Raw genomic sequence first — 16,515 nt, forward strand, 5'->3', positions numbered from 1 at the left:
CCTCAGTGTTAGGGTAGCTGAAGGGAATATACATACATAGATACACACACATACACACACACGTATATATAGACAGAGGGCACAGGGTGAGTTGAATATGAAGGGATGATATATATAAAAATAAAATCGAATTAAGGGGTGAGAGAGGAAATATATTGAGAGAGAGAGAAAGAGAGAGATAGAATGGGGTAAATCATCTCGCATAAAAATGGCAAGAAAAAAACAGTTCTGTTGGAAGGGAAGAGGGGCAGGTGAGGGGGAGTGAGTGAATCTTGCTCTCTTTGGATTTGCCCTGAGGAGGGAATAACATACACACTCAATTGGGTATCTTATCCCACAGGAAAGAAGGAGGAAGGAGATAAAAAGGGGGGATGATAGAAGGGAGGGCAGATAGGGGGAGCAGGTAATCAAAAGCAAACACTTTCAAAAATGGGCAGGGTCAAGGGAAAAAATTGAAGAAAGGGGGATGGGATAGGAAGAAGCAAAATATAGTCTTTCACAACATCAGTATTGTAGAAGGGTCTTGCATAATGATACATATGTATCCTACGTTGTATTGCTTGCCTTCTTAGGGAGGGTGGGTGGGGAGGGAAGAGGGGAGAGAATTTGGAACTCAGAGTTTTAAAAGCAGATGTTAAAAAAAGAATTTGGTTTTGCATGCAAGTGGGAAATAAGATATACAGTCAATGGGGCATAGAAATCTATCTTGCCCTACAAGAAAATAAGGGAAAAGGGGATGGGGGCAGTAGGGGGACAGAAGGGAGGGCTGACTGGGGAAAGGTGCAAGCAGAATATATGCCATCTTGGAGTGGGGGAGGGTAGGAATGGGGGGAAAATTTGTCATACCCTGGTGGAAATCAATGCTGAAAACTAAAAATATTAAATAAATAAATAATAGTTTTAAAAAAAAAAACCAAAACTTCTTTTTCCAGATGAATGACAGCATAAATCTCAATTTTAAAATCTAACTTCTTAAAACTATCAGATCATATCACAACTAAATCAAATCAGACAAACCAAATATACAAAATACTTTGATTCACATCATTGAAAAATACGGTTTTGTTTATTATTACACCACAGTTTTGTTGCTGTGAGCTATATGTTCAGTTGAAAACGTTAGCTGCATTTATCATTGAGTTTTAGAAATGTCTTCCAAATTAGTGTAAGAAGTATATGAATAGAATGCTTTGCCTGGAGGCCAAATAATAATGGTTTCAAATTTTTTTGATAAGGGTTTGATATCCAAGGTATATGGACAGCTAATATGAACACATGGGACAAAAAGTCATTCTTTCATAGATACAAGATACTCTCCAAGTTATGATATGAATAGATATGGCCCAATGATGTAAAAAGTAACTGGTTTCAAAAGAAGAATTGAAAACTATTTAACAACCATGTGAAAGAGTCTGCCAAATACCTTATAAAAGAGAAATGTAAACTAAAACAAACATGAGGTTTTATTTCTCAAATAGCAAATTGGCAAGGAAGAGAAAAAAATAAAAATAGTTTATTTTTGAGGCGTTGTAGAAAGACAGAAAGCACATGAGTTGTTGGTAATACATGAGTTTGTCCAGCTATTCTGGAAAACAATTTGGATTTATGCTAAGTAATTAAAATCTTTTGACCAAGAAATTCTACTGCTAAGAATATACCTGAAAGAGTTGAAAGAAAAATTTAAAAAGGTCCTAGATACACCAAATTACTTAGCAACAATTTTTGTGGTAGCAAAGAGCTGGATGCCTAACAACTGAGGAAATACTAAACAAAATATGGCCCAGAATATAATGTAATATTATAATGTAAGAAATGTCATCATTTTGTATTAATAAGGATTATGATATATGATGAAGTATGAATCAACAAAGAGAACTTTGTGGAAAAAATCCTTATTTGAACTGATGTAAAGTAAAACAAGACTAACCAGCAAAACAGTATAAATAATGACTGCAGCAATGTAAATAGAAAGTACAGCAGCACATAAATAATCAAAACTGAATTGTTTTTGGACAGCTGGAGATCAAGAAGTGAACAACATATTGATTCCTGTTTGACTTGGGAGAATGGCCAGAGCTAAAATATATGCTATAGTATAAGCAGAGGGAAGTATATTGTGATTAGAGACCAAGTCTTTGTTTTTCATATAACAAATCTTGGCTATAATTGGAGTAGGATCTTGATTTAGGTTATAGAAATATAATAGTAGCATCCCTCCATATTGACATTAAGGAGATCCATGTTTAGTCCAAACCCTTTAGCTCTTTAGACTTCCTGTAGCACCTCTATGCTCTAGTTCAGTGTCTGTGAAATATTAAAATAATCCTATCAGTAATAATCTTATTTTTATCTTTTCATCTGGTGAGTATGGGGGTGGGGCGTGTTTGCCCTGTGTCATTTAATCAGTTGCTACTGTAGATGTGTAGTTTGGGGTGAGGTTATAGCTACCATGTGGTGCCAGTGCTAGATGCCAAAGGGGGAAGGTTGGGACCTTGCACAGGAGTGGGAGAATTCACAGGGAGAATATTGAGCTGTAATGGGTGAACAGCAAGTGTGGTTGTGTTAGAGACAAATTCGATGATTATAGACCACAGAGAAAATGAAATGTGACCTATTACAGGATCATAGATTATAGGAAAATAGATTTAGAACTGGAAGGGTTCCTAGAAGCTATGCAACCAAAGTCCTATTTTACAGACAAGGAAACAGTCCCAGAGAAGTTATGCAACTTGCCTAGCTGCTATCCTCTCATAGATTGATCACATCGTACTCCTTGAGGTCAGACCATAACAATCAAACACCTACCCTCTTTTTCCTATACATAAAAAGGGTTTACATAATTCTTGTCCATACCTACTTGGCAAGGTTGTTGTAAGGTTAAGATTACAGCAATAGGTACAAAAAGGACTTTGAAAAGTTAAATGCATTGTACAAATGTTGTGTATCATTATCGTCAGTTTTTTTAAAAAAGTCTGAAACTCATATTTTCCATAGTGAACAAATTACTGTTATTTTATATAGTGGTTCTGTAGAATTTGAGTCTTCCCTAAAATAGATTTGTGAGAAATTAGTTAATTTGCTTAGATTATTTTACTGGATGTAGTATTTTGAAGGATATATATGTATGTGTATATATGTATATGTGTATATGCATGTTTACATACACACACACGCACACACACACACACACATATATATACACACACATATATGCCCCTGAGGGGGGAACTGAGGTGCCTGAAATATGTCTATCAGCTTTAGCAAATTATAGCCCTGAGCATCAATATACTAAAGCACAGAACTTGTGCTAGATGTCAAGGAGAGTTATTTTTATTTTTAATGCCCTAGTTGGCTACCATATGATTTCTTTTAGACCAGGCTAATTTCTTTCTATGCCAGGGTCTCTGAGTCCATGCTGACTTGCTTGAGGGAAATGAAATATAGACAAATAAAGGAAGCTACATTTATAAATCATTTGAGAATTAAAGAACAAGAATATTATTCTTTTTATTCAGATTGAAATTCAGAGATTTTAGTTTGTGGAGTAGCACGATCATAAAACAAACTACGTTCAAAAAATTTAAGCATTGTGGTAGTTTAATAATTAATTTTAAAAAATCCTTTCAGCATTTCTGTTCATGACATGTAAAGAATGAGATCTCACTATCTTCATTACTTATAATTTAAAGCAAATTATCACAATGTGATAGATTTGCTCAGTCACCCTGAAATTTGTGGAAGGGAAACATCTCTTTTCTTCTAAAGGAGTATATACTAAGTAAATGTTTCTTTAATGGTTCCCTTTTTCTTAAACAAAAAGGTACTGAAGTTGTCATATTTTTTCATGCTTTATATTTTATTACTAAGGAAGAGAAGGTCTTTCACCTTTTAGCTATTCCTTTTTTTCCCAATGATATACATTATGTTCTCTAGTTAATGCCCAGCTGAACAAAATTATTGCTGCTTAAAAAAACAAATCTTCATATACTCAATTTCTAAAAGATAATGTACTCCTTTTAATGTAAATTTATTAGGTATAATTGTTTGGGGATTAAAACTTCACTAGAGAGGTGTCATATTAATTTTTATCTCTCAGTGTTTTTTTTTAAATAAAATGCATGATAACAGAAGAACTTTGAAAAAAGAAAGGGGAAATTTATATGAATGAAGGCAAAACGAGTGCGATACAACGCAGCCTATAAGGGAAAATTGATGTAGAACAGTGGTTTACAATAATTGTTGGCATATTCCTCTAAGTATCGTGTCTGGGGTTTTTCCTAGTATCAATCATTTAAAGCAATTTAGGTAATCACATTCTGGCACACCTTTCTCCAATTTTATTTACACCACTTGCCTACCTCATTGTAATGCAGTACCTTTCTGCCTTGGTACAGTAGATGCACTCTGTAATATCTATTATGGCATGGTCAAAGGATAATTTATTGTCAAATAGAAAAATAGGTCAACACTAATGTCACTTGATGATCAACCCCCAAAGTTTAATAAAACATCTCGCCAGTATGCATTCCGGGGCAGTGGTTGGTATTTTATTAGGACTACCTGGCTAGAGCAGCAGTGTAATTACTGAGCTGTCAGAGTGATAAGTGGGACTAATGGCAGCCTGATGCACTTGAGTCCGCTGAGTGCGTAGAGAATTGCAAGATGGTATTATTATAAGAGTCTGCCTCTTCTGGCATATTCATGGCACCAAAGGGGGAAAAAAAGAATGCTACAATGCAGGTTTGCATGGCCCTGCCTCATTAACATCTGACATTTCCAACAGCTGTTATTTGTGAACCAGCTCAATAATAAAAAGAGAATTATTTGGTAAAGGTGCCTAACAACTACAACTAGGAATCCTTGCATTGTCAGTTCTGCCAAGTGGATCCTTCATTTGATGTTAAATTTAAGGTTTCTCTATAGAAAGAACAGAATTGTACTATGTATTAATTTGTCTCATCTGCATTGGCCTATCATACAACTTCATTTTTTAAAATTGTCACTTGGGTGCTAGAAAAGACCAGAATAAGAAATTTGTGAATACATCAGATATAATGAGTTCAAAAAAAGGCAAAAAAGTATACCTTTTGTTCTTTCCTATAGGGAAAAAATCTTACAGGGTGGCAGACATTTGTAAAACTCTGTGAAAATGGCTTTGAAGTAAATAGGGAAACACTTGAGTGTAACTAGGACATTAATCACTCTAACTTTTCAGCTGATGCCTGATTTTCCCTGAGCACCTGGATAAGAGAAATTCCTTTCCCACAAATGTTAATGCTCAGTCTTTATTCACATTATAGAAACTATAAGATATGGTACACTGTGTATAACGTCAATGGGGAACTCAGTAAAATCATTTTCTTGTCACAAGGTATGCTGCAGGATGTACTTTAGTAAAACTCTTTTTTTAAAGTCAGTAATATATTTTTTTCTGCAAAGGGCTACAGCTATAGGGATGTATGAATTCAACCCAATAATAGATGCAAATCAAACAATGGCATTTGGAGAAATAATAGGGGAGAAGTTTAATGACTACATTTCAATGAGGACAATTGATTATGAAAGGCCTTTGGTTTTCATTGTGTAAAATTTAATTTAGAGAGAAGGCTAGGGGCACAAGCCAGAGAAGAGATATCAGATGTAAAAACAAGATGTTAATTAGGTATGAAAAACTTGATTCACACAGTGGACCAAAATATACTAATCACAAAAGAAAGGCTAGGAGATGATCATTGTTTTCATGAATCTTTGTACAGAAGATAGGCTAGTCACTTTTATTGAGGAAGACATATAATTCCGAGTGAAATTATGGAAGAATTCAGATCTTGTAACCAATGGGGTAGTGACATTGCTTCATAGGATTCTACCTAGTGGTTTTTAAGATACCTGAAATAGTAATCATTTTAAAACATTCACATGACTGGAGCCCATGGTTTAAAGATGTCATATGGGGCTAAAAGAAAGGGAGAGGTGACAAAATTAGAAGTTACAAATCATATATGGGAGAAAATACCTTTGTAAACTTGAATGACAATATCAACCCTAGTGACTTTACCAAAATTAGCTGTTTGAGTCTCTAAGCACTACTTGAAGAGCAAGTAGGATTAAAATAATAATGCTTAAGTGAGATGCCCATCATAAACAGCTGTGTTCCACCTAGGTGTAATAGATGGGAAGAACACAAGAAGATGGAAATACTGTTATTTAAGTGTATGGATATAGACAGACAGCTATAAATAAGGATGCTAATAGATATGTTTCATTGCTACAGAACATGCCCCAAAGGTGTGTGTATATATTGACTCATATTATAGATTTAATTTGAAAGGGTGAAGGTAAGTGCAGAAAAGTAAATCTGGTCTTGTCACTTTTGTGTTGAAAAAGATTTTGTTTTTTGCCACTGCATGTCTCCTTAACTCAATTACTTTTTTCCCTAGATGCTTGAAATGTGCAGATGCCCCCTGTCAGAAGAGCTGTCCAACTAATCTAGACATCAAATCATTCATCACCAGTATTGCAAACAAGGTAGAATCAGACTTACCCTGGCAAGTGAAAGTTGATAATTTGATGAACTGTGATTAAAATGTGGCGCTTCTCTTGTTTAAATAGCAAAATAAAATTTCAATAGGTATTTGAAAAATGAAGATTGGTTTAATAATTAGGCTTTTGCTAGTTATGAAGTCATTAGTACCAAAATAGGGCACTTATTGTGTGAATTAGTCATCATAGTTAACAAAAAAAGAAGCAATTTAAAAATATATTTTTAAAATAACATTCATTTCATGGTTCAACTATAGCAGTAGGTGATTGAATGATTGAAGATAATTTAGTGTTTACCAATAACAGTTTAAAATATATAACTTTGTTTTAAATTTTTTATTCAGATGTAATCTTGGCGTATTGTATCAAAGGAATAGCTCCTCAAAATAGTGAAAAGTTTTCTTGTTGAAATTCAGTTGAATTGTTTCAGGGCACATATATCAGTGATGAAATATTTGTAGAACACGTTGTAGCAATACTTTAAAATAAAAATGTTTTTGGAAGTGAAAAGAATGAAAGGAATTTGACCTAACACCTACCTCTCTAGCTTATTGTAAGGATCAAATGAGAGAATATTTGCACAACACTTAGCACGATGCCTGGTACATAGTAGTCACTTCATAAACATTTGTTCTCTTTCCCCTTTTCAGAAATGAGTTCTCAGCCTTCAGCTCTTAGTATAGTGTGGAGTCTTTAGTGATTCCCTCAATTAATGATAGATTTGTTTGATTGAGCATTGAATTCTGTTCATCTTTTCCATTACTGTAACTAGAAGAGTCCTTGACTGTGACTTATCTTTTCATAACAGAAGAAAAACAGAGGGCTTACCTCCCATTTGTAGAAATTTTAAATACCAATGAAGGTCTGCTAAGTCTTCTTTTAATAGACACTTAAATATTAAAACATTTATTTAAAATAAATCATTTAGAAATACAACAGAAGAAAAGATCAGTCCATCAACACACGATTATTACGTCCCTACTCTGTGCCTGGCACTGTGCTAAGAATAAAAGATAAAAATAAGGAATGTATTCAACTGTACAATCTTAAAATAATGTAACCATTTATGCATGTTTGCTGGAAATGTCATTTTGCAGGCGTGTTCTGTATACTTCATCAAATTAATCAATTATCGCAATGTAAGAAAGTGAAAACACTGGCTAGAGACCAAAATTAGGCAAATTTTTTTAAGTTGTGAAGTTGCCAGAAAATGTTTGAAGAAAAGTGGTCAGAGGTTGAATTCAGTGTTTTACCTGAAATTATAAATATTGCTATGCCCTTAACACCAAGCTACTTTACAGTTGTCAAATATTAATTGATAAGTGAGAGAAGATTTCTCTCTCTGTTGTGGTGATTCAGTATTTCCTTGAAAATATATGAAGAAGAAACTAGATTAACTCTTGAATTACTATTCAGTTTCATATCAAACAGTATACTAGTTATGCTACAAAAATGGAATCTTTAGAGAAACAGCATGTATGTGAGAATGCAATGATCATTGGTTCTGGGTTCAGGGGATCAAGCCTCAAAGACTACATATGGTGCTATTGATGTGGTCCTGGGCAAGTCTGTTTATTGCCTTAAGCCTCAGTTTTCTCACCTGTGTAAGAAAGGTACTAACCTGGGAGTGGGGAACCTGCTGCCTCAAGGCCATACGTGGCCCTCTAGGTCCTCAAGGGCAGCCCTTTGACTGAACCTAAACTTCATAGAACAAATCTCTTTAATAAAAGGATTTGTTCTGTAAAACGTGGACTCAGTCAAAAGGCTGTGACCAAGGACCCAGAAGGCCACATGTGGCCTCAAGGCCGCTGGTTCCCATGTCTATGTAACTAAGACCTCTTCTGAGATCCTTTTTAGTTCTGAATTTATTATCTTCTTCATGTAAGGGATTGCACAAGAAACAGAAAGAGAGAAGTGGTCACTCTTTGAAGTTTTTGAAATGTCCAAATATATTCAGTCTCATTTTTATTTTAGTGTAGCTTAAATTTTTTTTCCATTAATCTTGTCCACATTTTCTCACTATCTCAATTGTAACTCTCTACTTGGTTATTCATTTAAACAGGTTTCCTTATAAATACAGGAAATTTAGACATGGACATATTGCAAATATATTCTTTTGTCAGGTATTTAAGGGAGTCTATTGAAAGTAGTATGTTTTGTTGAAAAACTACTGTAGCAATCATAAAAGGTCAAGGATTCTTGTTCTTAAAAGCCTGCGGCTTTTTAGATATTTACAGGCTGTGTACAATGTAGGCTGTTCCATATTGCTCTGCCAGTGGACCTCAACTCGGGAGGGGGGTTCTTTCTAGGTTGAGAGGGTAATTGAATCGCCAGGCTCAATGAGCCTTGGGCCTCTTTGAGAAAAGGATGTCACTTGAACTGTATTGTGTTAGGCTCCTGTGATTCAGGAGAGTTTAGACCAATACTTCCATTCTTTCTTTTTTTACAAACTGGATTACAGCTCTACTTTCCAAAGGTACAATCTATTCCTTTGTACCTCCTCAGTCAGTTTTTCTCTGTTTCCCTTGAACTGACTGTTGTTTGTAATTGTATCTCTCAATTGTAAATACATGTTTAGATTCATCAAACTGTGAATACCAGGTCATGTTTCTGGGTTTTTTTCCTTCTTTAAAAAACACCCTACTTTATATGAGAACTCATATAGCTTGTCTGTAAATAGATGAAAACACTTTAAAAAAGAAATCTTTAGTATACCTGGGTATTTAAAAAAATGAAATTATTCCTTTGAAAAGGTTTTTTTTTTTTCCTGATCTAGAAACATGTTTCACTCAAATGTAAAACTTCTCAATCACACATCACTATTTTTTGGTACACACATAGACTAGGCAGAGTGGTTTTGATGTCAACATGTGAATTGGTTATATTGATTTATATTTTTCTGTAAGGTAAAAAAAATGCACATGATATGGGAGAGCGGCCTCATCAGGCCATTAGACCGAATATTTTACCCAGATTCTGACCTGGAATGTAAGCTAAGTCTTGGTACCAAAGAGTTGGATGATCTTGGGCAAACTTCTTAACTTACCTGAGCCTTAGTTTCTTCACGTTTAAGTGAGAAGTTTTGTTGAAGGAACTATGTTTTTGCCCAGAGGAAAGAAGGCTTAATGGAAGCACATAAGGATCATTAGTGAGTCAGTCAACAAGCATGTGAATTGCTCACCATGTGCCAGTCTATCTTCAAATCCATAAAGAGCTGACACATTGCACTTGTTGTTACTCTTATGGAAGAATTAGAGGCAATGTAAAGAAAATATTTGTTAACAATTATAGCTGTGAGTAAATGAAATTGGTTAACTTGGCAGATACGTGCAATCCTATTACTTCATATAAATATATTAAAACCCACTAAGGCGCCCAGCTCTAGATTCATGGGGACTTGGTTTAGTCTTAGAGGAACCTGACTTCTATAGAATTCTTCTGGAATTTGATGGTTCGCTAATGGCTCCATCCTGGAGCCTGTTGGGGGATTTAAAAAAAGTCTTTTAAAGCTTAGATTTGGCTCCTGTCTAGAGCTTCCCCAAAAGGAATTAACAAAGTTTCTTCTAGAAAGATACTTGATGTCAAAATAGATTGACAATTATTAAAAGATGTGCTTAAAGTACAAAAGTACAAAAGACTCATCAGTGCACACTATCAACTTTTAAAACATTAAATTGTAAAACATGACTCATATAATAGGCTTCCAAGTGGTTGATTGAACTTAAAACCTTAAAAAAATTAAGTATTTTATAAGACTTCTTAACTGTCCAAGGAACTTACTCGAGGTCTATATCTTCTGACAATCAGTCCAGGGCATGGCTTGGGTTCATTGATCTGAAGATAGTTAGTCATCTACTTTGAGAATTTGTTTAGAGGTCACTTTCTGTTTTCATGAGGTTGAGATCTAAGCTGGAAATACAAATATCAAGATTATTGTTCAGAACTTTACCAGGATTCAAGGAAAGCACAAAGCAAAAGAGGGTCCCAGCAACTTGATGATCAGTCTCACATTTGTCTAGATGGTACATGTCTTCACTGTTGTACATAAGCAGATGCCTTAGCTCTTGAGGGAGGGGAAAAGGAGGAAATAATTCCCACCCCCTTCAAAATCCAAGGGAGAGATGAACAGATCCTAATATGTTTGATGGGTAGGAAGAAACAGGGTGAGAGGGGACAGGGTAATTCCTTCTAAAGTCCACTCATCAGGTCATCATTCCTGTCTCAATGGACAGTACCCTGTGATGCAGACCATCTGTCACCTGGCCCTTATCAAGGAAACCAAGGTACTTCTAAGGTATTGTTTCATCATGACAAAGTGCAAGTTCATAGGAACCTTTAGGCATTGCTGTGGAATCCCAAAACATAAGTGCTTTATTACTACCTCTGAAGTAGCCCATGTCTGGGAGATTGGATGATAAGCATGTACATATGCATATATATAATATATACATACATACATGCATATATAATACCACAATATAATAATCTTATTTAACTACTTAATATTGATGATATAAATTAGAACAAACCAAAGGATGGAAGTCACATGATCATAGAGTTGTAGAATCATAAAATATTTGAGTTGAATTTGATTTGGATAGGGATGCTACATATACTTTGTGAAAAAATAGCTAGAAAATATAAATTCTATATGCAGCGTATTACATGTGTATATACGTATCTATACACACAGACACAGACATACACACATAAACATATACACACATATATTTGCAGGCAGGACTTACTACAGGAGGTATTATTTGAGTTGGGATTTTTAAACAGACAGCAATTCAGTAGAAAATAATGTGAGAGGGCATTACTGGCAGGATACCATCACCATCCCTACTATTATTATTAATACAAAGTAGATCATCTGCATAGAACCAATGATCAAATCCATGGGAGAAAATGAAACTACACCAGGTGATGTAGTATCATAAAAGGAGAAGAGAGTCAAGGAAAATGCCTTGGAGGATACTCAAAGGTAGTTGGTGTGGATGAAGATCCAGAAAATGAGACTGAGAAGGAGCTGTCAGATAGGGGAAGAACCAAGAGAGAATAGTGTCCCAAAAGCTTAGAAAGGAGAGAGTATCCCAGAGGAATGTGATTGACAGTGTCAAAGGCTACAGAGAGGTCAAGAAGAATAAGGAGGCTTAATACCTATAAGGGAATCAACTGGAGATAGGGATTTTTTAAGAGAATACATTAGGATGGCAGTGGAAACAACAAAATACTCAGAGCCAGAAGATATGGCATCAAGTCAGAGCTTCAAAGTTAACTGATAGGTAAGATAACAAGCTCCGTTTCTGACAAGTTGAGGTTGAAGCACTTGTAGGTAATCCAGGTAGAGCTATCCTATAGGCTTCTAACTAATCTTATCTTGTGAAATTATTTTTAACCTGTGTAAGATATATTTATCCCAATTAAATTTCATTTTACTAGAGTGAGTATAGTGTTCTAGCTTGTCCAGATCCTTTTTGTTTTATGCTCACACTCTAATCTAGGGAATTAGTTCTCCTTCCATTTTTCTGTCATTTGCAAATTTGATAAGCAAATCTAAGTCAATGAGAATAATATTAAAGTTCAAAGGTCCATGCTTGGATTACTTAGACACTCCAGTGGAGACCTTCCATATTGCCATTGACTATTGACTCCTTTGACTCTGTTAGTTTCAAGGTCAAAAGCTTTATGTAAAGATAAAGGCATAAATAAATTGGTATAGTAGTTAATCTAACCTTTTGCTGTGTCTAATGATATAATTACATTATTTTTGTTATTCTTAGTAAAATTTGTTGTGTTTTAATTGCATCAAGTCAACAAGTATTTAAATATTTAATATATGATAGGCATTGTGCTAAGAATGGAAGACAAAAAGAACAGTTAAAAGAAAAGAAAAATAAAACTCTGTGCAAAGATATACACATACATATACACATATGCATACATCCTCATGTATATATATATATATATATATATATATATATATATATATATGGAAGCCAATGTGTATGCGTGTGTTTATGTGTATAAAAGGCACTTACTAGCATTTGGGGGGGATTGGGAAAGGCTTTTTGCAAAAGTTGGAATTTTGGTGGAGACCAATACAAAGCTAGGGAAAGCAGGATACAAAGATGAGGATTAAGAGAATTCTAGTAATGGGGAACAGCCAGTGAAAATTCATGTACTCTCCATGTTGACAATATTCTGTAATCCTTGTTACCAGGCAAACTGAGGGTGGTGGCTCTCTTGAATTCAGGAATTCTCAGCACGAGTAAGCTAAAGTCAATGAGTTGTGTGAATTATAATCATCGTTAATATGGCTAACCCCTGGGAATAGAGGATGACCTGACCAAGTTGCTTAAGATGAGGTGGATGGTTTCAGTATGGAAAATGAAACATAATAATCACAATGGAATGGGACCATCAGTAGCCTCCCCTCACCCATTTCCTGCCTGGGATTCTTATACATGTATAGCCTATGTCAGATTGCATGCTGTCTTGAGGATGGGGGAGGGAAGGAAAGGGGAAGATTTTTAGAAATCAAAATCTTTTACAGTGAATGTTGAAAACTAGAAATAAACAAATAAACAAACAAATAAGAAGGTAGAATTGACCCAACTTCACAACAGATTGGACATCGGGAGTGAGAAAGAGAAGTTGAAGATGACTAGGCTGTGAGTTTGGGTGACTAGGAAGATAGTGGTATTCTAGAAAGTAACAGAATGGAAGGATTTTGTTTTAATAGTTTTCCTAATATTGAACCAATTGTGTTCCTTGCAAATTAAATTTGGTTACAGTATGTCATCTCTTTGACATATTGCTTTGCTTATATTTTATTTAAAAGCTTGTGCCAATATTTGTTAGGGATATTGGTCTATAGTTATCTTTCTCTGTTTTGATTCTTCCTGTTTTAGGTATCAAGACCATATTTATCTCAAAGAATAAATTTGGTTAAAAGATTCTTTTCCTGTAGTTTGCAAGCAGTTTGTATAATAGTAGAAATAATTAATCTTTGAACAATTGATAGAATTTGATCATAAATTCATCTGGTGGCACAGAGGTTCATTCCTCAAATCCTACTCCTTTATAGTTAATTTATGGCTTAATGTCTTTTTTTAGATAGGGTTATTAAAATATTCCATTCATTGTTCTGTTAATGTGAGTGTTTTCAGGTCTGTATTTTGGGTTTGCCACCTCTCATTTCGTAAACAATTGAGAGCTTTGTGTCATGCCCATGCTGGAGAAATTACTTCCTTCTCCCATCCCCCATCATTTCTAGTCCATATCTAAATATAACTAATTCCCTTGGTATGTACAGAACGACTCCTTTTGCTACATTGTATGTTTTCTGTGCAAGTAGAGAGCCTTCTTAGAGTAATATAAACCCCCAAGACTAATATAAACCTTGGATCTCTGGATCTTCCTGGGATTCTTTCTGCCTCTGTGCCAATGTGCTCATTCTTTTTCCTTACTAAAAAGATTTCTATTCAATTGGTCTTTATTAATAATTTTTCAAGTAATTCCTCAGGTTTCGCATTTTAGAAATGCATAAGTCTTTGTGAGAAAAACAACTATACTTATTTGATATATTTTCTCTATACATACGTATATATGTGTGTGTAAATAATGATAAATAGGCATTCATAGTACAGAGCAGTGGTGATTAAATGAATATATAATATATATATATATATATATGTATATATATATATATATATTCCCATTATGATTCATTAATTTATTGATTATTAGTCCCTGATAGCAAGTGGTAGCCAGTATTCAATTTTTAGCTTTTATATATTTTCTATGAGGTGACCAAGCTAAATAGGGATAAGTTTCTCTATATTTATTATAAACCACAAAGAAGCACAATCTTTATTTTCCCCAAAATTATCAAAATAATAACTCTTAAAGACTGCATAGAATAAGTGCTATTTATAGTGATTCATTTGTTTTTTTGTCTCTAAGTCGTAAAGTTAATAATCTTAGCTTACAGTTGGACAATTAATAATGGCCTGTTTTGTTTTTTTTCTAATTCTCTCGAGAGATTCCCAGGAAGTTCAGTGTCTCATCCAGCCCAAAGTTCTCAGTTATCCCCCCTGCCACAACCACCACCAACACAGAATTTAGATAAAACAAACTATGAACAAAGAATCAGTATTATTACTAAAGGAGCACCTTACAGCAGACAGTGCAGTGGATTTGGAGTCAGAAGTAGTGGGTTCAAATCTTGCTTCCAAACTTACTTCCCATGAAATCTCAGACAAGTGACCTTACTTTTCTAGCCCTCAGTTATCTTCTCTACAAAATGAAATAGTTGCATGAGGTGTCATCTAAGGAATGTATGGGTGCTCAGTCTATGATCTGTTAATATAAAGATTTCTACTTAAATGCAAAATTAACATAGGATAAATATTTAAAGTAACACTATAGGGGGTGGAGCCAAGATGGCAGCTGGGAAGCAGGGACTTGCCTAGGGCTCTCCCCCAGGACCCACCAAACACCTATAAAAATGGCTCTGAACAAATTCTAGAAATGCAGAACCCATGGAATAGTGGAGGGAAGCTTGGCTGCAGCCCAGGACAGCCTTGATGGTTGCTGGGTAGGGTCATTCACATGCAGCTGGGTGCAGAGCCCAGCGTGGGCTATGCCCAGACCAACCAGACTGGGAGCAGGATGGAACAGGCCCTAGCACACTGAATCAGTGAGCTGTGGCAGTTACCAGATTTCTCAACCCACAAACACCAAAGGTAACATAGAAGGTTAGTGGGAAAAACTGTAGGGACAGAGTCAAGGGAGTTTGCAGTTCGGCCACTGCCCCAGGGGCTGACGAGGTGGCACAGCTACAGAACTACAGCTGCAGTTGCTTCTGGCCCCAGGCCCACCCGGTGGGAGGAATTAAGTGGTGGATCAGAGCAGGAGTGCAGAGCCTGCTCAGGTCTGAGTCGTGGTCTGGGTTGGCAGTTCTTGAGGGAGGAGGAGCGCTGGTGTGGCAGAGCTTGTGTAGAAATAGCTCATAAAACAACAGTGCAGCCCCTCAAGCTTGGGACAAAGTACTCTCTACTCTACAAGAAGTCATACCCCAACCGAAAACTCAAGGATCAAGTAGTTGGCTGGGAACATGACCAGGCAGTGAAAACAGACTCAGATTCAGACTCAGACGTTGGAATCTTTCTTTGGTGACAAAGTAGACCAAAACATACAGCCAGAAGAAGTCAACAAAGTTAAAGAGCCTACATCAAAAGCCTCCAAGAAAAACATGAACTGGTCTCAGGCCATGGAAGAGCTCAAAAAGGATTTGGAAAAGCAAGTTAGAGAAGTAGAGGAAAAATTGGCAAGAGAAATGAGAGTAATGCTAGAAAACCATGAAAAGCAAGTCAGTGACCCCCCAAAATACTGAAGAAAATAACACCTTAAAAATAGACTAACTCAAATGGCAAAAGAGCTCCAAAAAGCCAATGAGGAGAAGAATGCCTTGAAAGGCAGAATTACCCAAATGGAAAAGGAGGTCCAAAAGACCATTGAAGAAAATACTACCTTAAAAATTAGATTGGAGAGGGGGTGGAGCCAAGATGGCCACATAAAGGCAGCATCTTGCCGGGGCTCTCTCGCAAGGTCTGTCGGATTCCTATAAAAAAGTGAATTTGAGCAGATTTGGGAGAGTCAGAAACCGCGAGCAGTCTGAGTGGACCAAATTTCCAAGCCGGGAGAGTCTGAAAGGCTGAAGGTACGAATCTGTAGGCTCAGAGAGGGCTTGGCATGTGGAGCAGCTCCAGACCAAAGCAGAAGTGGTTGGCCGGGAAATCCACATGGGAGACAGGCTGGGAGAAAGCTGGGTGCCTGAAACCGGCAGAGATCCCCAGGCCTCCCAACACAGGACAGCAGTCTGTGGAAGTGACGAGAGGCAGCGCAACTCCACCGCTGGTAAACACCGAGCCTTGAGGCTTGCAGCCCGAAGGCACGAAACAGGGT

The 16,515-nt window shown here is 36.0% G+C and overlaps 1 protein-coding gene across 1 annotated transcript in view; it reads left to right on the forward strand.

Annotated features, from left to right (window-relative positions):
* DPYD (dihydropyrimidine dehydrogenase) overlaps window positions 1-16,515 on the forward strand; it is a 1,113,082-nt gene that overhangs the window by 280,532 nt on the left and 816,035 nt on the right. Inside the window, exon 4 of the mRNA XM_036769110.1 lies at window positions 6,438-6,525. Within this exon, the coding sequence (XP_036625005.1) occupies window positions 6,438-6,525 (88 nt within the window). The remainder of the gene's footprint in view (window positions 1-6,437; window positions 6,526-16,515) is intronic.

The sequence above is a fragment of the Trichosurus vulpecula genome, chromosome 7 (genome assembly GCF_011100635.1).
Source record: "Trichosurus vulpecula isolate mTriVul1 chromosome 7, mTriVul1.pri, whole genome shotgun sequence".
Classification (NCBI taxonomy): domain Eukaryota; kingdom Metazoa; phylum Chordata; class Mammalia; order Diprotodontia; family Phalangeridae; genus Trichosurus; species Trichosurus vulpecula.